Raw genomic sequence first — 24,528 nt, forward strand, 5'->3', positions numbered from 1 at the left:
TTAAACAGACTTTATCCTCATTTTCTCCCTTGTAGGTCTGTAAAGAATTGGGATGCAGAGGCAGTAAACCCCCAGACTAACTTTTCTTTCTCTTCTGGATGCTTTCAAGAGACTGGAGGTTGTAAATGTAAATATTTCAAAATTGGAAAAAAAAAGAAAGAAGTATATTTAAAAGATCAGAGAGAAGTGTAAGCAATAATTTCAACTCATTCTTGAGAATGAACTGCTTGCCAGCAATTGCTAAAAGCCCCTGCAAAGTCTCCATTTATAGGAGAATGTCTGCCATTCTGGAGATGACATTTATATATAGAAATGTAGTAAAGTGTGTATGTGTATCTGTATGATACAAGAGGAAATGGTCTCAAGTTGCGCCAGGGGAGGTTTAGATTGGACATTAGGAAAAAATCTTCAGCGAAAGGGTTGTCAAGTATTGGAAGAGGCTGCCCAGGGAAGTGGTGGAGTCACCATCCCTAGAGGTATTTAAAAGACGTGTAGATGTGGTGCTCAGGGACATGGTTTAGTGGTGGACTGGGCGGTGCTAGGTTAACGGTTGGACTTGATGATTTTAAAGGTCTTTTTCAACCTAAATGATTCTATGATTCTATGGTCATGGATTCACACGTTACCATGTGCTATGAGTGTCTGGCTGTGGAGACACACCAGAAAAATCTGCTCCTGAGCATCAGGGAGCATTTAATGGCAAATGTCCGTCTTCCCCCTTGACTAGACTTTCACTTCTGATGATATGTGTATCAGCTCGTCCTAAACTGTGCCCCCAAATTGCTTACATTATGCACTTGCATGTGTTAGACCTGCAAAACAGTGTCACCAGGGGCCAAAAATGCAGGTCTGGGTGCATTTACTCCCTCCAGCAGTGGCATGTGTGCACATGCATCCCAAGAGGTGGGTGGAAGGCAGGAGGAGTAATGCTTTCGCCTTGACCTTCCAGGCATCTCTGCTCTTCAGCAACTGCCTTCTCCCTGGTGCCTTCTCTGCTACCTCCTACCAGGATGCCAAACACACGCAGGAAACCAGTGGCAGCTGCAGTCCTTACACTGCAAAATGACTTTCTGTGTCACCTCATCATCACTGTAGGGTCTTACTTCCCTTGAAGGCCAAAGAAACAGGGAAAAAAAAGATGCATTTCCCCAGAGAGGTTCCCATGGGGTTTTGGGCCTTTGCTTTGGTAGGGTTGAACCTCTCAAGCTGGCAACTTCTGGCTGGTTTTGCAGACGCTGGCAAACATGCAGGCAGTAATGAGTTTGGGTTCAGTGTAAGTGCGATAGTGCCCATGTGCCTTGGTGGGATTTGCTGCTGGGAGGAAAATATTTGAACAAAATCTGCAGGTTTTTGTGCAGTAATTTGTCCAGTTCGGAGTCTTGCATTGAGTAAAGGGCAGAAGGGTGTTAAGGGTGTTGAGACAGGGCCAGCTCCAAATATCATGTCCCAGTATGCACTGTACAAAATAGTAAAAAATAAAAAAAGTCCAACTTCTCCTCTGTTTCAATTTCCATTAAAGCAAATGAACAGCAGAAAGAAAGGTGACATTCTCTTTGCTATGCTCTTTCATCTCCTTCGATAGCCACCCTTAAGAGGATTAGCTAGATGTGCTGTAGGTACATTCATGAAAGACTCCTAATGGGTTTGGGAGACAGTGCTGATGTGCATGAGTTTGCATCCAGGACACGTTCAGTGTCTTGTCTCCACCCCTTGACTTCATGTTCCTGTTCTTTACTCACCTGGCTTGAGACACTGCACCTCAGATCCAGACTTTGCCTCCATCGCCTACGTGTCTCGTGCCTCTGCCCACAGATTAATCTAATGATGTCTCTTTGTGGCTCATTGCCTGTCTGAAATTAGATAAAACCAGTGCCTGAAATACATGGCCAAGCAGAGTTTGGGCAACCATTTTTCCGAGTTGCAAAGCACAGGGTGTGTGAGCCTGGCTGAGGTGGGCCTGACATGGCTCCAACCTCCCTGCGGTCCTCAGAGGAGACCATGGTGCCCTCCTGAGGGGAGCTCACACTCTGGGGCTGTGAGAAGAGCAAAAAACTCCTTTATCAACATTGCTTTACCATGCTAGCGGACATAACCAAGGGCAATTGTTGATAGCCACCAAAGGCTTTGATGTATCAGGCATGTGGGAAGCCACTTGGGAGAAAAGTCATGAGCGTGACCCTGGCTGGGGAGAAGATGCATCTACACGAGGGAGCTCCATCTGCACGTCAGCTCCGGTTTAGCTTTGATTCTATGGGTAGTAGAAACGGGCCCCAAACTCAACCATCCCACCTTTCCTGAGCCACAGCGCAGGTTGAGTATGGACCTGAGCGAAGCCCCTAGGATACATCTTTATTACGTGTTGTTTGAGAGAGACAGCAAGTAAAAAAGAGCAAGAAGGGGAGAGAAAAAGGCCGGGGATGGCTGACACCAAAAGGAGTTGCTTTCTCTCCGTATCACAGAGGTATGTGCGCTAAAGCAAGGTGGGTTGAAAGTGTTTCACTGGAAAGTGAAATGAGAAATGCATCACAGGTTGGACTTTGAGAAGAGAGACCCGCACACCCTTTGGCATCAGCGTACACATCTGGGCTGCTCCTCTGGCCTAAAACCAGGTTACATGGAAGGGGAAAAGCTGTGGTGACTGCAGACATGATGGCTGAGAGCCAGGATCCCCCCCTGCCCTGCTTGGGAATACCACAGTCTGCTTGCCCTCCAAAGCAAAGGCCTTGGCTGGAGGTCCTGCCCAGCCCTGTAGACCTACAAGCTCCCAATCCATTATCTAAAGGACCAGCTGCTAGCTACTGCTCGGCATTGTCCTTTCTGGGTGCTGCCTCTGGATGGAAACATGACCACATGTACTAAGGCAGGGTTGGCATGTTTTGGGGTTTGATCTTTCCATTAGATTTTGTGGTGGTGTTTTTAAGGCAAAGGAGACATCCTGGTTTCCCTTAATTGCACAGCTTCTTCTAAAGTCAAAGAAAACCATCCAGTGGTGGAAACAGCTCTTGTCCTAAGACCATATCCACCCCACATCTTCCCCTCCTGCCGTGGCTCATTAAAATGGGATATGCCATTGGCTCTTATCTGAGGAACCCATAATCCCAGAGAAGGGGCTGACCTCCACGTGGGGGATGCTTGTATAACCTTTGGGCAACTGCATTTTATACCTGATTGCTGCTTCCAGTCTGCCTGACAGACCCACAGATGGTATCCCTTCACGTTTCTGTTAGATACCTTGAAAGAAACCATCGACAGCTGTCCCAGTGGCTTCAAATATCCGTTTCTCGCAGCCCACAGCAGTCTGTTAAGTCATAGGTTTGATAGTCGATGGTTTCCGTGAAGTCATGAGGGATCCCGATAGAGACAGACTCCACCTCTGTTTTGTACGTGGCTGTCACCCCCCCTTTGCTGGAGCCACCCCGGATTTTATTAGAAAGGCTGTTCATCTTCTCCTTCAGCTGGGTGGATGCTGGTTTCTGGAAAGGAGTGAGCATTTTCCAGCCCTTGAAGCTGAGTGTTCGCCTCTTACTGGCTCTCTCCTGCAAGGCGGAGTTAAATATGAACGAGCTGTTCAGGGTGTTAATCCTGGGCCTCAGGTCCGTCTCACAGTCTTGCACCGAGCTGTTCATGGAGGCCCCTCGCCAGTGGTGGTCGTAGACGCGCCAGATGGGCCGTCTTCTCCGGTGGCATTGGCACTTGAGCAGCCTGATGAAAGCTCGCTTGAACTCTTTGCTGGAGCACGGGTAGATGATAGGGTTCACGCAGCTGTTGAAGTATCCCAGCCAGAAGATGACCTTGAAGACCATGTCAGAGGGCTTCAGAGATGGGAAGAAAGAACCTTGGAAGATATTAAAAGAAATATGATTAGAGGAAGGGGAAGGGTAGCAGAGTAGCAAGGGTGGAGGTCAGCCCAGTCTGGAAGAGGCGAGACCTGCAGAAAAGGCTGAAGGTATGATTCTACTATTAGGTCCTTGGCTAGCAATGCTGTTGCTACCAGAGTGAAGATCTGGCCACTGCAGGACTGCAAGGCATCGACCCTAAAGTGATAATGATGGATAATAAAAATTGTCTTTGGCAGGAGCCTCCTAGCCCCGACTGCAAAAGGGCTCCTAGCAATGGACCCAGCACCCTCAAATGCAGCTGTGAGCCATCACAGCAAGCCCATGCAGCTTGGAGGGAGGCTGTTCATTGTTGCAGGAGCTACACAAGTATGAGGGGTGCTGTGGATGGAGGATTTTTCTCACATGTCTCTCCAGATAACCATCCAGCTAACCCTGCCCCCCGAATCCAGCATGCACTGTGTTTTGAAGGGGACCCACTCCAGAAGAGGAAGTCCTGGTGCAGGAACTCAACAGCCCCATGGCCAAACCTGTTTACCTCACTGTGGGTTCTGCCATCCTACTCTGAACTGATGCAGGAGATTTGCACCCAAGAGGTATCTTCTGTACCTGGGGGCCGGGCTGCTTTCTGAGATCCTATAGCATGGGCTGAGGGCATCATTTTGGGGAACAGGCTCAGTGGTGCCTTCCTGGTTTATCAGCACAAGGCAGCCAGGCCCTGTCCCATTCCAGATCAGAGAGAGAAAATTTTTGCTCGGCTGGTTTGCATGGATTAGTTCTTGGTGCCTGCCTCTTCCTATTGAACTGCACAGTTCATCACTGCAACGTAAAAGGATGGATACAGCCCTGTCACCGGCACTGATGGAAAAGCAACACCCCTTCACTTCCTACACTCACGCATTTTGGGTCATCAATGTCACATGCCTTCTGTTCAAATTTTGCAGTGATGCTAAGGCGGACACTTAAAGTGGGCTCAGATAATATTCACCACCCCAAGATTGTACCTGCTACTTGAAAAAGCTCTTTTGTCCACCCCAACCCCTATTTACGCTTTTGTGCTGGAGGTTCCCAGTGTTTTTCTTGGTGAAAAACCTGGAGTTTTTTTTTTCGCAGCCAGAAGATGTCAGTGTTGCTCCCGCATGGCCCCATCACTTAGCATTCCCCCCTCAGATCTGAAATAACTTTCTGACTCAGCCTTAATTTCTTTTAATTTTAGCTCTGGATGACAAATCGTGCTGCCATGTGACTGAGCGTTAATTTGTATTTTAGTAAATAACATTAGTCTGGATATCATTATTATTTTCCCTATGCTCAAAAGCCTGGTGTCATAACAGTAAAACAGGTGCCAGGAGCCAGAAATTCAGGACTGACACTACATAAAAGCTCCCCAAGCTGTTTGCTGGAGAAGAAACATCATCCAGGAAACTCAGAGCACTGGTTCCAGCAAAGCTTTCTTACATCCCTAAAAAGTGCAGAAATTACAGCCAGACTCAAGCATTAGGTACGTGGGCTACTCCATCATGGGGCTGTGGGAGAAGACAGACAGATCTCAGCATTTTCTGGTGGTTAGGCAGGGAAAGCACAGATGCAGCCATGCAGCTTAAATATCTGCCGAAGGCCAACCCGAGTCGTAGGGCTGGAGTACACGCTCTTTGTCAGTATGTGCTGAAGGAGGCACGGAATACGGACAGTAAGCAGGACTGATGTCTCTGTGCTGGAAAGACCTGGGGCCTTTGTGGAAATGAACGGTATTTGCAGTTCAATGAGCAGCTGCTGGTGCTGTAGCCTGTGGTTTTGAACAGAGCAATAGCACCAGGATTAGGGGTTTTCAGAGGCAGTGCCCCCACCTAGGTTGTTTTTCATTAAAGGGGTTTATTCCTTCTGGAGCTTTATAGTTTGGCACTAGGCTGCTTGAATCACCACATCCAAGTCTAACCACAGCAGAAACACCACCCCCACGTGTTTAGCCAGGCGCTTTTAAACACCCCAGTGGTGCTGGGGACAATCCCTCTTTGCATTGCACGTAGCATCTCCTGCGTTCTCCATGCGACCACTGCTCTGAGCCTTCCCCCTTTCTCGCACTGCCCCCAACCCACCACCCTGGACCTACAGGCACCACCCGATGCTTTGGGCAATGTGGACCAGCGGTGGGTTTCCAAGCCCGGCATCGATTCCTCTCCTCAATCTCAAGTCTTGACCACAGCGGATGGGTCTATTTTCCTGCCTGGACTCACCCCCTCTCCACCCTGCCCGGGGATCAGCCTCTACCCAGAGCCCTCTTCTCTCTGCAGGGAGATCCCTGGCTCTCAGCCCTAAGACATCACATTGTCCTAGCTTGACCCTGCCATCGCTCAGTGTGAACGTTTGGGGCCAAGACAGGTGAAGGACTTCATTAAGCATGTAATCCTGCTCATACTCTTGGGGGGAGGTTCCGTGCCTCAGTTTCCCCACTGCAGAATGGGGCTAATTACCATAATCTCTTTCACAGTGCTGTTGTGAACCCTGTTTGCAGTGTGCGCTGGGTTCTCAGAGGAGCTGCAGCTTTATGTAGCATTTTTTAACTTTAAGAGAGAGGAAAAGAAAGGAAAAAGCTATGGTAACAAAGCAAATACAAGAAGGGTCTCTTTAGAAATGAGACTGGTAATTACTGCTTGAGCCAGGCTACTTAAGAGATTGGTGCTTGCTTAAACAGCCTGATGGCTGTTAAAATAATAACTTATATCTCGTGTTTAGTGGTTCATTGCACAATGCACTTTCTGTACCACATGCTTTGTCTTTTGCATCCAGATAAAAAATAACAAATTGAAAAGAAAAAAAAAGCTATGAATTCCCTGAATTTCAACTTTGGCTCGTTTTCACCCACTAGAACCTTGTGTACATCTGAAGACAAGAGACTCATTACCATCCTCATTACCATGCAAATAAGCGTGCCCCTTGGAAGAAACGTGTACTGAGTGCATCCATAGTTTCCTCATTTGATCACACTGGGATGAACAGAACTAGGCAGGGGGTCCCCAGAAATAGGTCCTTGGCTGGTAACTTTGTACATGCTGGAGCATCAGACTCTCTTGATAGGCACTGGGAGGCTGCACGTAAGGAAGAGTTGCAGGGTCTTATTTAGGGAATGAGTAAAGTATAGAAGAAATTAGCTCTTGCTTTCATGCACACAAATCTGCAACAACATTTTGAGAGACGGAGGGTTTTTGAACCGGGCTTTGTAGCGGTTACTATAGAGAAGCATGGATGTTAGGATGTGTGGAAGACAGTACGGAGGAATGGACACTTGAAGAGCTCAGGAAACACAGTCAGGTGCTTCCAAGGTCCAGAAATAGAAAATGGGAGTAAAACATCAGGTATAGGAACACAGAGTGATGCACCAGCACTTTAGCCTGATATCTCAGTGTAAGGGCACTTTTTGATGATCTGGCCCCAAAAGCATCAAAGCCAGAACAGGGCAATATCAAAGAACAGGAAGCCTAAATATTGTAGGACCTGTGTCACAGTACAAGTTTGTGAAACCTGGTCTTGCTTCAAAGAGAAGCTCTTCCCACTCACTCAAAATCAGCCCTCTGAGCACCTTTCTTGGGCATCCAGCTCAACAGTTCATGGCAAAGCTTGGTGTACTTTCCAAAGGAGGAAGTGCTGACACCCACCCTGGGGACATCCACCCGTGGGGTGGTCTCGGTGTGGTGAGCAGTGACACTGTGTGCAGTACATGTGCTGGGACCCAGCAACCCCGTCGTGCTGGAGCATCTGGGACCCCAGAGCCCTCACAGGGAGAGGACAACAGAGACTTGGCTTGCCCTTGCTCTTCTTGAACAGGACTGCTGCTTTTGTGGGTAGTGCAGGGAAGTCTACATCCAACCTAACCAATCCACATGTGAAACACAGAGACAGCCTGGGGAGTAGGGACAGACCTCTGAGGTGCCCCTTCTCCACCCTGACTGCCTGCCCAGTGATGCTTGCTCTCCTGGTGGATGGAGGATCCTGGTTGTATTTCAGTGTAGGATGCTCCCAGGTAGGGTGGGATGTAGAGCCTTGTCCATATTTCCCACTGCCTTGTTGAGAAGGCTCCATGTTGGCCTATGGAGATCCTGCTGAGGACTTTGTCTTCTCCTAATAAATAAAAATTTTATAATAATATTGCTGGGGGGGGGCCTTGAAAGTCCTTTTGGGGCTTTATTCCTTTCAGCATTTTATAAAAGGTCATTCCACATCTTGCAGAGTCTGAATCCTAGTGATAGAGCTGGGTCTGAGCAAAGACTGCAGGTCCTGTTGTAACCCTAGATAATTATCTTCAGGATCATTAAGAAATTAAGAAAGCTGCAGGTGAGCTCAGGGAAAGTTACCCCCACCGTGCAAAGTGACTGGACTCAGTCTAAACATGATCTGAAGATTGAATTTCATTTTTTTTGGTGGTGCAAAAGTTAAGCCAATAAGATATGTGCTCTGAAGTGAAAACAAAAAAGTAATTTATCTGGTGTTCTTACAGTGTATATGTGTGTGTGTGTAGGACGTGCATATGTGTTTGTATGCTGTGTGCACCTATACATTTTTTCCTCCTAGGTAAAGTCACACTGCTCATACCTGGGAAAAAAAACCCAGCCAGCTACAAATCTCTGAAGCCATGGACACGCTCCCAAAGCTGTGACACGCTGTGCTGGGTGGCTGGTGGATGCAATCTCCCTTCCACACATCCAAACACATATCCCATTTTTTTAGGTTGTTTGAGCGAGCACAATCTCATGATCTTTCCTTGTCTGCACTTCTCCACCCTGCCCTCCCCATGACTCACTCGAAGGTGATATCACTGGATTATTTGGAGAGTTGCTGGTCCCAGTGTTCAGTGCTCAAAAAAATAAAGCAAACCAAAAAAAAAAAGACAAATGCACAAACGAAAATGGACCCAGTCCAATCTAAATTCTGGCCCCGGCTCCCAGTATGCAGTCAGAATCTGTGAGCAGGCTTGCTTTCTGCCGCAGTTGGCAGGGGCATCTTTGTTTTAAAAGGTCCTTGCTTTACAGCATGTCCTGAATAGTCCATGGCACAAAAATGCTGCAGACGTGATAGCAGGTGGGAAAAACAAAGTGCCAAAGTCATCCCCCGGTGCCGTCCCACCATGAATGGGAAATGCAAGGACCAGCAGGATTGTTCACGCTGACAAGAGGCCTCGCTGTTGCTTGGTGTGGGACTTGTATGAGGAATGACCCTGGACAAAAATAGCTTATGGAGAGATGGACCTTGCAGGTGTTGATGGAATGCCATGGAGAAGGTAAACAGGGAGCTATTACTCACTGCCTTTTCCACTACAAGGGGCATCACAGGAGATGGAGACTAGCAGGTGGTAGGTTAAAAGCAAAGAAGAGGAGATGGTTCATCTCACAGCATGTTGCTCAGCTGTGGATGTCCCTGCAGCAGGAGGCTGTGGATGCTGAGAAATGATTGGCCAAACTAATGGAAAAGAAAAAATCTACCAAGGTGCAAACCACTCTGTTCCTGAGTTAGAAAGCTCCAGAAATCCATATATAGGATTAGGCCCATGGTGGGGACATGTGCCCCATCACCTGAGCTTCTCCTGAATGTGGCCTCACAGGTCAGGAGGGGTCTGAGGACTCCCCCAGGATGTGTCAGAGCAGCAAGTCAAGAGAATTGCAGCTGGTATAGGAAAAACTCTGACATAGGGGGTACCGTAACTGCTGAAGCTCGCTGTGGGCTCTCCGGCCAAAGAAACAGTCTCTTCCTTCTTTTTTTCTGGCTCTCACAAAATAAGTTAATTAAATCTGGTCCAAACTAATAATAGGCTGACACTTTCTGCTCATTACCCAGCTTGCATCCCTCTTAGCCAGTTCCTTCCCGGGCCCCCATGATGGGCAACTTCCCTGATGCGGCTGCCAGGCTATGGGAGAACGGGCTGGATATGAGCAAGGATTTCTGCCTATGTGTGGGAGTCTCGGCTTCTGACCAGTCTTTCTCAACCTTCTCCTTCATCCGCTATTGACCACTTCCACTGGGCATCTGTAGGCGTTTCAGGGTCCCTAGAGGGTTAACACCTCCTTGCAACTGGTAGAGTGTCTTGGAGTGATGGGGGAGTTCACTGCCCTCCTAGGACAGATCCAAGAGCTGCTTGGCGTAGGAAGGAGGACAGCATGTTCGCAGTGACTGCGGCGTTTTCCCTGGAGGACGATGGCGTTGGGATATTGGGTGGAATTCCTCAGGCCTGTGAGCCTTCCAGCTGACCCCATAAACAATGTCACAGATAAGCGACAGCTTCCGTCACACCACTGAAAGCCCCGACGAGCTGCCTGTGTGCCTCTCTGCGCATAGGCATGACTGCTTGCTCCAACTTCTGATCCGGCCGGGAAGAAAAGCAGGGAGAAGCCACCCCTCCCCTGCCCATTGTTGACCTTCTCGGCAGTGTTGTGTTGTCCCAAGTTGATGGTTGGAGAGATCCTTCTGGAGAGCCTCCTGCAATGCCAAAGCCCATGGTGGGGTGTGCATATCTGGCGTGCGGGGTCCCCATGGGGAGGGAGGGCAGCCTGTGGTGTGGTGGGGCTCAGGGAAGCATGGTTTAGGCTAGGGGTGGTGGGGATTTTGTAAAGACAGGAGAGGCCAGCCTGGGTGGGTTGAGGGCTCTGGAAAACATTAACACTCTCAAGCAGAGTCTCAAATTTGAGGACTGAGTGCTGTTTGCCTGACAGCAAGAGAAGGATAATGCAGCAGAGCCTTGTTCTGATAATTTACTGGTCTAATTCACAAATTAGACCCAAACCTGCCCCCTAACCTCTAGACAGTATGGTCCTAGTGATGGCTCCAAAGCTTTCCTCTAAGTTGTAGCACATCAGTAGGACTTTGGCTGAAATTGCCCTTCATTCCCCTCAAAGCTCACATTGGAGCTTTTCTCAAAGCAATCCCATCAATCTGGACCACTAATGGGATTCATCGCCATGAGGATGTTTCCGAGACATCAAATTCCCTTAAAATTGTGGGTGTATTCTGTGAGTCACCTAACTGAATTTAGGTATCTGAGCAGGTCCCTGGGCTCCTCTTACAGTCAATGGTTTAGTCAGTAGACTTTGTTGGTGGAGAGGAGGCAATGATACATCTCATCCTAAAGCATGAGCCCGTACTGGGCAGGTGGATCACAGAAGGTCTCAGATATGGACCCAGACTCCTGGCTCACGGGCATCCATGTCATGGGCATCCAAAGTTAATTCTGATGGATTTCACCCTTAATGTCATTGGCATCTGGTGGTCTTCTCCTCTCTTAGGAGGAGTCTCTGAAACCTCCCGTGCATCGGTTTTTCTCCTGTGCAGGACAGGACTTTCATCACTGGAAGAATTTCACCAGTGAGCATCCCATAGTGGCGAAGGGTGGCAAAGTGAAGAGCCACACAGGTATATCTACACTGTTACCTAACAGAAAGCTAATGAGTAATTTTAAGTCTTGAATTGTGCACAGTGCTAATTTGCTTAGCATGGTCCAGCTAGACCTCTCCAGATAAATTTGGTCCAGGGAACAGTTCACTCCAGAGACCATTCCCAAAAGGCCATAAGACTTGACTATGCAGTCCTCTAACATTGTCCCAGCAGGCTCTGCACCCTTAATTACCTCCATATGATGTTGTGGAAGACAATGTTGGCCCATCTGCTTTCTCATGCCTGTGGTGAAGCCAGGACTTGGGCTCTATCTGAGGACTGCTGCTGACCATTAATCCTGGGCCACCTGATGACCTCATCATCATGAGTTCCTTGCTCGCTCTGTGGTGAAGTGCATGGCTGGTTCAGCATTGAAAGGGGAATGTATAGAGGGCCTGGTAACCCCAAGCTTGGTCTTAGATATTGTCCTCTCCATGGTCTTAGATATTGTCCTCTCCATGCCCTCAAACCAAGCTGTCCGTTAACTTACCTCAACACTGCCCTGCCCAGGAGTAGCCTTTTTAGTTGCTTGGTTCATTGTCCAAGAAGAAGGGCTGGGCAGCAGTTTCAGGGCCACAGACAATGCTGAACACAGCAGGGTCAATAGGAAGATGGGCTTTGAAAACGAGTCACAAAATTAAAAAGAAGACAAAGATGTAGGCTTTTTTCATCTGGCTTCTAGTACAGACTCCCTTAAAGGTAATATTTTTGCAGTTTCTTATGCTTGGGAAAGATATATGTGTATCTAACTGCCTATTCCTTAACGATTCACAGATAATAGCCTGACTCCAGCCCCAAAGGGGACTTTAAAACAAATCTTAAAATCATGAGACTCAGCAAAAGGACATAAATAAAATTAGGAAAAAAAACCCTGGAAGATTGGCCAATCTGGCAAATCCAAAGGGAGATATCAGGAAGGTTCTTATTTGCCAGATGCAAATGGAGAAAAAAAAAAATAATATGTCTCCTGAGAGAAGGAAAAAGTCAGGGTAACCGAGTTGCATGTCAAGAGCTCTCATCTTGCTGTCTGAGAAGGAAGACGACTGGAATCCGCAAGCTGATGTTAGAGTGAGCACAGCAGAGACCACAGTGAGATTCTTGCCTGGCTGGTTAAACAGAGGAAACACGCTTGGGGTAGTCTTTGAAAAGAAAATTTCCATCTGGCTCAGGATCTGAATGAACACAATGGCCGTGCGGGGTTGCTAGGTTCCCTCCAGGGCAATGCAAAAATCAGCGTGTCATTCAAGAGAGGAGCACTCCCGTGGCTCTCCATTAAGCAAACGCGGGAGCGTCCTGAGCGTGAAGGTCTTGCTGCATCTGCACCTGGGAGTCTCTTCTCTGCATGACGGCATCTCAGGCACCCTTCTGGGTAGCACAGCCAGTATGAGCAGCCCTAGGGGAAGGGAAGCATTTATGGACAAGCTGACTGGCTGCCATCTACAGCAGGAATAAGCCGTAGGTAGAATGTGTTGTGGGCAAATATCCAACCATAGGCATAGGTTGCAAATAATAATAAGCAAAAATGGTGCTTATTTAAGCCCTGTGACTCTAACAGTGTGATGGTGAACAGCCTAAGTTCTCGGCCATGGATAACTTTGTCCTTAACTAACGGCTTGCATAATGCTCTCTTTTGGTGGACTGTAAGTTCGCAGTAGGAGGCTACGTCCTTACTTTCCTGATGCTTGCATTGCTGTCTCACTGGTGTGACTCTGTTGGTTAAACACAGGATGCTAGCGCCATTTTAGGCACCCCAATGTATCTTGGTCTACGGCTAATGTTTCAAAAGGGTGTGGGTCCTCTGTAAATTGTCTCATATTAGCCAGATCTCTCCAGGTGAGACCCTGGGGTGGTTCAGGTGGCACTAGAGACTGGTGTTTGGGCTACTGAATTGAGCCCTGGATGCCTGGCTTTTAATCTGGCATCAAATCCAGCTCAGCAAAATGAGTCTCATATGACTGGTGACAAACTACCTTGGGCTTTGACCTATCCATCTCCCAAGCAAATCTGTGCTATGCCAAGTCAGTGTCGGGGCCACAAAAACTTTAATCCAGTGCTTTTATGCATGGAGAAGCAAGGGAGGTTGGCTACCATTAAATCCTTGCTTTGGGGTCTTGTGGCAGGTGGTTTGGGAGTCCAGTAGGTCACCCCCACTGCAACTCAAAAGTCTTCCTCTCCTCACTCTGTGACATGAAAAATTGCCTCAAGTGATCCCTTTTTAGGAGACACAAGCAGAAGCTACCCAGCGACACAGGACATCGCTATCATCAGTGCCTGCTGCGGGTTTCTGTTCCCTTCATGATGGGCTGCAGGATTAGTCAGGAACGTAAATTCTTACGTGGGATTCCTCAGGCATGGAGGCAAAGTTCAACGTGGGGTTGGTTAGGAATGTAGCCTTCACATTCCTGTCTGTCCAAAGCCCCCTGTAAAAGGAGATGTGTGAGTTATAGGGGAATGTCTACTTCTTTTGGGGTCCCAACCAGCTTCCATCGGCAATCCAGTGAATATGTTTTTCAGTCCTTTGCCCAGGCACCTCAATGGCTGACCAACCAGCTGAGACGCTATCCTGATATACCCTGAAACCATCTCACAGGGTTTAGCTTTCAAAGTCTGAGATAAACAGAGGGAAGAATTGATGCTCTCAGCTGGGTGGAGGTTGCAGACTGTGGAAGGGACAAGTGTTGGGAGAGATTCCTAATAGACCTCCCACAAATGTAACATCTAATCAATATTAGGAAATATTGCATGAACTTCTTTGTTAAGGCAATGTTCCTTTCACAGACTACTCTAAAAATACCAACAAGAACTTCATGATAATCAGCTTTGTTATTTAGAGAAATGAAAATATTGTATATAGAGGGCAGAGAACTTAATGCAATACGTGCTGAACTAAGAATAATTGCCAATAACCAAGGAAGAGAGGCACCAAAAAGGTTTCTGGGGAGTCAGTTGAAGATTCACCACAATAATCTACTTCAGGAAACCCTAGGTATTATGACAAGAGAAGCAATGACAAACTTCCCAGCAAGATAGACAAGTTAGTAGAGGCACTGCTGTGACTTAGCCCTGTGATAACTCTTTTGACACATATTTCAATGTCGTCAAAACTTTTTTTGCAAGAAAATTGCAAAAATGTTTCTTCAGCCCTTGCCATAAAGAACTCTCTGCTTCTGTACCTATAAATAGTGAATTGACACGGTTTTTGACCAGTGGTTCTCCAACTTTTCTGAACCAAAACCTGTTAATCCTCATCATTTCTTGCAGACTGGCTGGTTCCCTTATAAACTGGTTTTCCATGAGCCATTTACCAAGCCGTCATGGACCACCAAGGTCTGGAGGCCACGGTTTGGGAACCACTGTTCTAGACTACTGGTTCTTGCATTTATTGGCAGACTCAATGGCACTTTGTGCTGAACACTCCAACTGGCTTCTTCTGTGCAACTCCTTTTAATAGCTTCCTTAAACTTCCCTTTGCAAGCAACTGATGTTCCTCTGTGGCTACTGCAAACAGAAGCCTGGCTTCAACTCACCTTCAAGATAAAATGCCCCTTTCTATCAAGCTCAAGAGTCTCCTCCACTCTGGTCAGAAAGATTGAGAACATTTATTTTTTCCAACTGAAGAGCAAGCTTGGGAAATCCTGTAGAAAAGGAGTAGAGGGGAATGATTCTCAAGCAAGTCATCCAAGTCTTGGAAAAACCACTGTGTTTGCTGGGTCGGACCCAAGACTACTCTTTGTTTTTCCAACTCAGAAGTTCTTTTCTCTGCACTTGGTTTTCTAAGAATGTGAACTCACCCGCCCCGTCCTGTTTACAAGCTCGTAAATATGTAGATCAGATTTGGCTGTGGGGTAGGCCCTGGAAGGGCTGAATCCTGCTGGGAACACATGGCATTTTATGTACAGCGAGGCCAGATCCAAGCTGCACAAAGGAAAAAGGCAATTTTTCACAGGGCCCAACCCAACCCAGGAAAAAATTCTCCCCCCAGAGCAAAAATACGTGAGCCCTGACTTTAATTTACAGCGTGGGGGGAGCAGAACTCACCTTGGGTGGGTGAGCATCACCAGGGCCCCAACAGAGATAAGACCATTGATCTAGAAGGATGCTACAGTGGAAGGTTTACTTAAGCTGATTGCTGGCAAAGCTGGTGGCCCCAAGTCTGGAGAACTTGCTGGTGGCGGGACGCCAGCGTTTGGAAAACACGCTATCAAGGGAGGTGTGGGAGCTTCCTCAGCGTGTTTCCACCGTGCTGGTCCCAAGGACATTCTGTTTATACCAGAATTGGGCAGACAGCACGTCACCGGCCACGGAGCCTGGCACCGCAGCACTCGCAGCCCGTGCCCCCCTCCCGGTGTCGCCGGCTGTGAAGGATGATGAACAGCATCCTCCAGAGAGCTGCACTGCCGGACCCGGGCACTGTGACGTTGCCGAGGAAAGGGTGGGGAAGAAAGGATGGGGGAGTTTGATATTTTCAGCTCTGATGAAAAATTGGGACCGGCTTTGCAGGCTCAGGAGGTTATTCAAGACCAGCCAGCCAACTTCTTGTTTCTTTTCAGGCTTGGAGGGGAAAATCCTCCAACGCCTTCCCTGTTTCCGCACCCAGCTCCAAGGCACAGCCCTTCTTGTGTTAGATTGCACGGAAAAATCTGCAGAGTTTCTCATCGCTCGCCTTCTCTTTCTTTCTGTTTTTTTTTTTTTTTTTGCGACAAGAAGGGAAACTTAAAAAAAAATCATATTTCCTTCTTCTCCCCCAACCTGGCATTATTCAGGGGAGATAGGGAAGAATTGCTCTGTCTCTCCCCAGCCCTGAAAGCCAGCTTTCAGCTGATACCAAGCTCTAAAAACGTTGTACTTCAAAAAGAGACTTTTTCCCCCTCTCAGAAAACAATGGGCCAGTATAACAGGGCTCCAAAAATATAACAGGAATGGTGAGATAACAACATCCTCATCGCTCCCGACAGTTCCTGAAGCCCTTAACTCGAAGGGATAAAGTCTCCTGTTTAATGTTGCATCAGTTGCCTGTGAAGGATCCCTTTTACTCGGTCCTTTCCCCTGTCTCCACCGGGAGGGTCACGTCATCCGTCTGATGTGACCGGCCGTACATCTCTTATCTGGTTATTCGGCAGTGATGCACTTAAGCCATATCTCTGCGGGAACAGCGAACAGGGACAGGATAAGGGATCAGATTTCGACCGAGGGGCACCCGGGCTGTTAGCATGGACCCTGGCATGACTTTGGCCTGGACATGGTGCAGTGGATAGCAGAGCCAAGGGATGTACCTGCACGCAGATCCCTGTTTGGGAGGGTTTAGCTGTGGCAATGCTAGGCACATGGTTAATAAATTGACCCTGACCCCTTTTATTTGCTAACATTGATGTGATGGGGGGACCACACTTTGTGCTTGGTGCTGTACAAACACAGAGTGGTGGGAAAACCAGTCCCCAAAGGGGGTGTTTGCTACCTAATGCCGAGCAGGGGTTTCCTGCACGCCTGCAAGGTTTGCACCCCAGGATTTGTGATCCACAGCAATATGTCTGGCAGCGTGGACACGAGACTGCATGGGATGCACCGTGTTAGGAGAGGAGGGAGCCTGCGATGCCCGGACTAGAGCAGTGTCCAGCAGAGCTGGTGGCATGATATAACCATGCACAATGGTGTCAGGACCTGTCAGTTGGAAGGGGTGACAAGCCCAGAAAACCTAGACTATTGATATTTTTTGTTATCTGAGCAATCCACCTAGATGTCATGGCTGAATAGAAAGTAAAATAACACAAGAGGCAAAACCTGGCTGCCTGGTTGTCTCAGCCTGGGACAAGCATGAAGACAGTGCTGGGAAGGACCAAGAAACATAGCAGCAGACCAACCATCATATCATGGTGGTTTTGTTTAAGCTTTACAGCCACATTGAGTTTTAAGGAGACATTTCAGGAGAGAGAATGCAAGAAACTTGCTGCATTGCCTGGTTTAAATGCCTGCACAGGGCAATGGGATCTCTGCTAAGAAGAGATGAGTGTCTCAAAGTGCCTCATTATGGTGATGAGGCTCATTCTCCACTGACATGCTTCCTGCTCCATCTCTGCCCTATCTCTATTTCTTTTTTAATCTCTGATCCTGAAGGGAAAGGATGGAAATTTGCATTCAGTTTTCATGGCAATTTGAGTACCTTCCATGAGATATCTGCATGCCTCTCTCTCATCTTTTTGTTAGATAAACAAGCCTTTTTGCCTCCTGTGCTCTTCACTCACTGCTCAGAAGTAATAGACATAGTATCTGGGGTGCACTCCCTGTCTTGATGTGGCCTTGACTCCTAATTAACTTTTGGATATGCTAATTTTGCATATTCACTTCTCATTCCAGGGCAGTGACCCTAAGTGGACTTTCCACCCCTCCTTAGGAAAGTGCTGCTTTTGTGGACAGCCCCTGTCAAGACAGGTATCATCCCAGGTAATTATTATCTCCTCTTCTTCCATCATCACCAACTGGTTTCTGACTTGCCATCATCACCAACTAATTTCTTGCCATCATCACCAATTAGTTTCTGACTTGTCTCTTAGGAGACTTTGACGGGTCCTCATGCCCAGGGAACAAAACCCCATGCCATATATAACTTGCTTTGCTTGTGCAAAGACAACACCAGCAGTGTTGTCTAAAGGCAGGGAGCCTGGGGGTCCAACGGGGGGCTCCCAGTGGATCCCTAGGATGTCTTGGACAGTAGGTCTTCAAGCAGAGGTGTTCGGTCTTGTCTTGTGCAATGAATCTATGGCTGGGTAAAGAGAATCTACATTTGCTGTGAGACAGGACCCAGCTTCCCTACGATGCAGATCCCCTACAAATTGCCTCCAGATATTCAAAACACTGAAAAGGGGAATTTCCCTGGGAACTGAAACCATCTGTCTCAGACAACACCAGTGACATGCTTCTTCAAGACCATTAACTTGCTTGTACCTAGAGACAAATATCTTGTAATACTGGGAGAAGCTAAGCCATCTGATGATCCCTAACATAAATGTCATGGCACAGATTTTAAAGGTAGTTACGCATTGAACTCTCATTAAACTCATGGGCAATAAGCATGAAAATATCTTCTGAACATGAGGGTTCCCAATATCAATCCCAGTATTGCACACATTAGCAATACTGTCAGTTCTGGATCAGTATTCATGCCCGCCCTGAACAGTAGTAGCACATGGGAACGTTTTGGTGAAATGGTTCGTTAGAAGAGTATCTTTCTTTCCAGTAGCAGCTGATGACTTACTTTTATAGCTACCTCCCTCACAGAAAGGCTGTCAAGGCTGTTGGCAAAAAGGCATGTGTGATCCACCTAGGAGTAACGTTTCACAGAGCATTAATAATAACAACACAAGCTCACATCATAAAAAAGCCAAGAACAGGAACAGATGAATCAGACCAAAGAAGACTGAAAAATTGAGATTGCTGATATGGAAAATCATGTCCCATTTCGGTGCCCACAGTGCAGAAAAGAAGCCAAGGAGAGAGAAAATGCTCTGAGGAGCTCTACGAGAAAATGCAAAGGTCTGGAAACTTGACTTAGAGCATGAGATTAAAGGATCTTGGTCTATTGGCATTATCCAGGAGAAATTGAAGCAACTTGCTCATGCATTGCAGTGAAATACAGGGGAAACTGTTTCTGATAGCAAACGTATTTTTAATCTAGGCAAGAATGGTAGAAAAATTTAATGGCTTGAAGTTATAGCTAGATAAATTTACCCTGGGAAAAAAGCAGTCATTTTTAATGTCAAAGATGTAAAGCAACTGGAAAAAGCCTAACTACAGACATGGGTTCTCCATTATTTGCAGTCCTGAGTTAATGCTGAGTGTCTTTCTAAGGAGAAAACAGTTTTTGAGTAATGAGGGAGTTGAAGAAATTACTGAATGAGGCGCTCAGGGTTGCAATCATCTGTAAATCACAGTAGATAGTCGGAGCAGTCCCTTCTAGCCTTGCAAACTGTGACTATAATTAGCAAACTCCATTCCAAAATGCCGTAGGTCTTGAATATAAAAGAGTTGTAAAAATCATGATGTCACAGAGGGTCTTCAGACATAAGTGCAAGAACTGTTTGGGAAACAGTTGATCTGCTCCAGAAACTGCTTTAATTGGGAATACCAGCAGACCTTTATTCCCCGCTACAAGATCTTTCTGCGGGTTTGACACACGTATGCTGTTATGTCTCTATTTCTTTGCATTTGATCTTAATTAGAGGGACTGACAATGAGTCAAGCATCTGTGTCAAGGGGTTTAATAGAGTATGATGAAGGTTTTGCTTGCTGGGGATCATGTCAACATTTAATTAATTACAATGAGCTACAATGTTGGTATTTGAGACCAGTTAGTCTCTCCGCACTCTCACATCCAGAGCTAATATCCTTTGGTGGACTACTAATTACCCAGAGCAAACAAAGCTGGGAAGAAATAAGCACCGCCGAGCGCTTTCTGAGTCATTCCTCTCAAAGCAAGCTGTGGATGCCATGAGCAGAGACCTGAGCCAGCGTTGAACGGTCGTTCAGGTCCCAGCAGCATTAAAGCTGCATTTTTTGTGCTGCTGAAGAAATCAATGCGTGACGTGCCAATACTGCTTTGCAGCTCTGGGGACAGCTGGTGGGAGCAGCCTTGGGTGTTCTTGTGTTGTGCTCTTTGGTGCCTGTCTGCCTGCCCTGCCTTGTATTTGTGGGGCCCGCAGCCCACCTGGGAGTGGTTCTAAGGACCCCCAAAGGAGCTGGAAGAGCAGATGTATTGATGTAAAATTCCGTGAAAAAGAGGTTTTCTAATAACACCCCTTTCTCCTGACCTGTGAGCTTTCCCCTCAGTCCAGCAGAAAATGTATAACCAAGATCAAGAGAACAAAAAACCCTCAAACAACAAAAATGGCTTATTAAAAAAAAAATCTCCCTTTTCCTTCCTACTCCCAGTGCTTTCTCTGTGGAGACCATCCTCAGGCCCCCATCAAAACACGCCCTGTTCCCTGTCGGGGCAAGCAAAAGGCCTCTGCCAGTGACTCTCTCCTGTGCCTTCCCCTCTGCGGTGGCATCTCAGTCTTGCAGGGACAGGTGCCAAAGGACACACGCTTGTTCCTGGCCATGCCCAAATGAGGAAAATCAAGCCCTGCCTGCAAGCACTTGGCAAACTCTGCTGGTTGCTCAGTGGTGCTGGAGCCCTGCACAGCACCAGCACTAGGAGTTGGGAGGCTTTGCGTCCCGGCGCTCCCATCACCCTACATTGCTTCTCCTCTTGGTGGTGGGTAGGTGGCTGCATTGTTTCTCATTCCCTCTACCTGATTCTTCTCCCTAAGGTGTTTCCACTTTATTTCCTTGGCTTTTTGCTAAGGTTTCCACCTTAATTCCTTGGCCATCCTATTCAGTGCCGGCTGCCTGTGGCCTTTTCCTTTGCCATGCCCCTACCACCCATAGGGACTGAGGTGGACATCTGCTGAGAACCTCAGAAAAGGAGTTAGCCATGCCAGAAATCAGCCTAAGTCTTCAAGGTAAGCCACAGGGACAAAAGCAAGTGATGGGATGGCATCACAGCTGTTTTCATATTTTTCCAGGAATATATCTGTTTCCCTTCAGTGAGGATGTCTCAGCCCATGAAGGTAGGTCAGGGAGAAAGCAAGGAAGCTGTCCTCAAATGTCTCTCAGGGTGAGTGCATCTGTCCCTTGCATGCCTGCCCATGTAGATCCATGCAAAAGGAGGTGTTACTGTGGCTTTTTTCACCTTAGCCGAGTCCTTTGACTCCAGGTGTCAGATACCTTGTAGGAGATACGGGCTTTCCTGTAAAAAGATCTCAAATCCCATGACTGTAGCACAGAAGCATCTGGGATATTATTTTCTCCTCCCTGCAGGTGTGAGGTCTGAGTCTTCAGTAATCACCACCTTGCTTCTGTCTTTGAGATGTCCCTTTATCTCCTGCTATCCCAGAGGAGATGGGGCTGCTCTCCTCAGTGACTCAGTTGGGGTGAACGTCACCCGCAGCTCTCGCTGCAAGACGCTGGGGGAAATCCTTGAGAGACGGTACTTTCAAAACCTGACTGCTCTTCTGGGTCAGACTGGGCAGCTAGAGCTGGGCCACTTTGCAAAATGAAATTAATATTAAGAAAATAATTTAAAAAATAGTATCTCTGATGAATTGGCCAGGATGCTTTTTGGGGTATAGAAGAGACAATCTTGAATGTGGAAGAGCAGTGGCTGGGACCTGAGACTCTTATGGCCCTGGAAGCATATCAGCAGAAGACTACGAGAGAAGAGGATGGCTCTTTTTCAGCGGATATCTTGAAATGCACTGCAGGCCAACAAACACATTTTCCTCGGGGCTAGATCTCCAGCTGGACCTGCGGTGCTGGACTTGTCCCTGGAAAGGGGGGTGCATGAGGCTACGAAAAATCACACCTGTGTCTCAACACTCTTCCTTTCTAGGACTCAGATCTGTAGGTCCACCCGGCACTTCGGATTGCTCTTTCCCCGCTGTGCCCCTTTTTTGGGAGGAGCAGACTGTTATGCTGAGGAGCCAGCTGCAGCTCTAAGAGGCTTTGCAGAGTTACAACAGAGCCTGGCCTGGCCTTGTGTCTCTACTGCCTGCCAAGCAATCACTGCTGACGGTGCCTTAATAAATATACTTTATTCCAAGTGTACCTTGGATGCTGAGCTCTCTGCTGGGCTAAGCCTGATGACATACGGAGTGACCTCCTGGCATTTGTCTCTAGAGGAAAGCAGATAAATTCCCTGGTCCCAGCTCTTCCAACACTGGATATGCCGATGGATGATATCTCCCAATTATGCATCAGGCCACGTAGCGTCATTCGGATACCCTGGCCTTTTCAGCATATGCATCCGACTTCCAGAGTGCATGACCCAAGATAGCAGGGAACGGGGCAGTAATTACTGTTTGCAGCCAGACAACTCCTTTGCTGTTTTAAAAAAAAATGTTTTTCTAGCTGAAGCAAGCTCTTACTTAAAATCTGGATGTATGTGTGTGTGTTGGGGTGTATGCATGAAGAAAAAGGTGTTTGGGCTGCTGCTCCTGTATAATGGGGCTCAAAACACAAAAAGTATATGAGGCTTGGCACTTCTGCCTTCACCCTTGGATATCTGGAGGTGAGGAGTTCCCTAGCACCCCTGAGTGGTTTTGGATCCTTCCATCACACTTGGAAAGCCCAAATCACTCCACTCCACAGGTGAATTTTCCATGGAAGTAGGGCTTATTTGGTTCCAAAACTGCACACAACCATGTGGTTGCCCAATGTCTAATTTCTAGGGTTGAGTCTTTTCAGGTGTATTTTTTTTTCCTACTGTCCTCCAAGCTTGAAAGCTCAAATAAGCTCAGCTGTGCTTGCCCTGGACTGATAACCTCTTTAATACCTCTTAGAAGTAACTACAAAACTTCAATACACTGCCATTACTAATACCATTAAGTCCATGTCTGAGCAGAAAAGAAGGAGCTCCTTGCTAGGCATGGAGTTGAACCTGGACTGATCCTGGATCCAAGCAACCCCATTTCAGATTTGCTGACAGGTCTCTGCACACAAAATCTCATGACAGATGCTATATTGATGCAGGAATAGATAACCAGGACTGGGCTGACGCGCATAGGTAGTAGAAGAGACAATAGCAACAGCAAAGACAATTAGATTGCAGAAAGTGGATTAGGGGTTCCCGTGCACCTCCATAACTCCCTTGAAGAGAAAAGGTCAGCTTTTAATAGACATTTCAAGCTGATATGTTGCTCAGGTTGTTTCTGAAAAAGTACAGTCCCCAAAACTTTGCTGTTTCTCCAAACAACTTCTCCTGTGAAGTTCTCTCATAGACCTGAATGGCAGCTCAGAGCAACCACAAGTTTCACTGCAGGCCCACCAGGCAGTAGGAAGATTGTCCCATTAGGGCAGTCACATCATTCCCCCCAGCTGTTTGCTATTGGGGAAGGAGACTGGGGTGGACTCCTGAGTTCAGCTGGATTTCATCCCCTTTGTGCCAGCAAAACAAACATGAAGGAGCCAAAGATCAGAATTTGCACCGCTCCTCTGCAATCTGTTTTTCACAGCCCCATGAAGTCTATGTAATTCCCCAGTTGGAATTGCATGGGGAGGTGTTTTATTCAACTCTCTTCTGGAAAGCAAAGCAGCAAGCTCTTCAGCAGACGTGCCCTTACTCCATGCTTAGGGAAAAACATGGACAAATGAAAAGACTGAGATGTCTGAGTCCTGCTTCAGTAAAGAAATGGGAATGTCAGCTCAGAGTCCTTCCTTGATAGTGGCACATCCATTTAAAACAAGGATAGGCTCCGTGGATCCCAGTTACCTCTGGAGGTGGTGGATCCTATAGCAAAGAGCAGGAGAAGCAAGAGACCTGCACAATGTTCACTCAGGTACACATGTGAAGTCAAGGCTCACTTGAAGGTGGAGTTGTTGGAATAAATATAGGAGGGAGTGGCCAAAATCTTTGCACAATACTAGACTTTGTCAATCTTCATGGCTGGACTGAAACAAACTGTTTAAAAAGGAGATCCACCAAATGACAGAGAGGAAGCATAAGAGACCTGATTTCCATGAGCCAGAACAGCTGGGACCCAGATTATCAGGGGTCTTCAAGGGTAGGATTCATCTCACAAATTGACACCTAAATTTAGTTATCTGCATGTGAGTGAAAGGCTTAATTTGAATGCCCATGCAGAGGTGCCTCGTGCTGTTCGGCATGACACGGGACATCCAAAACTTTCACACAGGACCTACAAGAGATTTGCCGCTTTCTGGAGCAGAAATTGGAGGCTAGCTGGGACATCCTAGTACATCTTTAATGGAAACAGCATGACGCCCCATACCACCCTGCGTGATATTGAGAGTTTAGGCACCCACTATGTAAATGCCTGGACATGTGCGCCTATCTTCTGGAGCATTACTATGCCAGCCAGTTTGCCCCGGTTGCATATTCATTGTCAGTTTGATGCTTGCCTATTAACATCCTCACCACTGGAACTTCCATGAAAGCAAAAAAGAAACAACTTTGGGCCGTGCAACCAGCACAAGGCATGGTCTGGGAGAGGAATCTCCCAAGATCCGTTCCCAAAAGGCGGCTTGCGCACAGCCACCCTGTTTTGAAAGCTAAGAGAGTTCACTAGCCGAGATAAAGGCTTCCATCTGCCAGCTGGCTTCAGGGTCTGGGAACTTCTCAGGCATTTAGTTTACTGGTCCAGACGCAGCTTACTTCTCTGAAATTTTGAGACATAGTTGGGCATCAACTATCTAATCATATGGGCCTAACACACTGGAACAAAAC

At 47.3% G+C, this 24,528-nt stretch overlaps 1 protein-coding gene across 1 annotated transcript in view; it reads right to left on the reverse strand.

Moving 5' to 3' along the window:
- Positions 1–3,266: 3,266 nt before the first annotated feature.
- ADRA1D (adrenoceptor alpha 1D) overlaps positions 3,267–24,528 on the reverse strand; it is a 46,492-nt gene continuing 25,230 nt past the window's right edge. Inside the window, exon 2 of the mRNA XM_075150508.1 lies at positions 3,267–3,835. Within this exon, the coding sequence (XP_075006609.1) occupies positions 3,267–3,835 (569 nt within the window). The remainder of the gene's footprint in view (positions 3,836–24,528) is intronic.

Source organism: Calonectris borealis, chromosome 4 (genome assembly GCF_964195595.1).
Source record: "Calonectris borealis chromosome 4, bCalBor7.hap1.2, whole genome shotgun sequence".
In the NCBI taxonomy this organism is placed as follows: domain Eukaryota; kingdom Metazoa; phylum Chordata; class Aves; order Procellariiformes; family Procellariidae; genus Calonectris; species Calonectris borealis.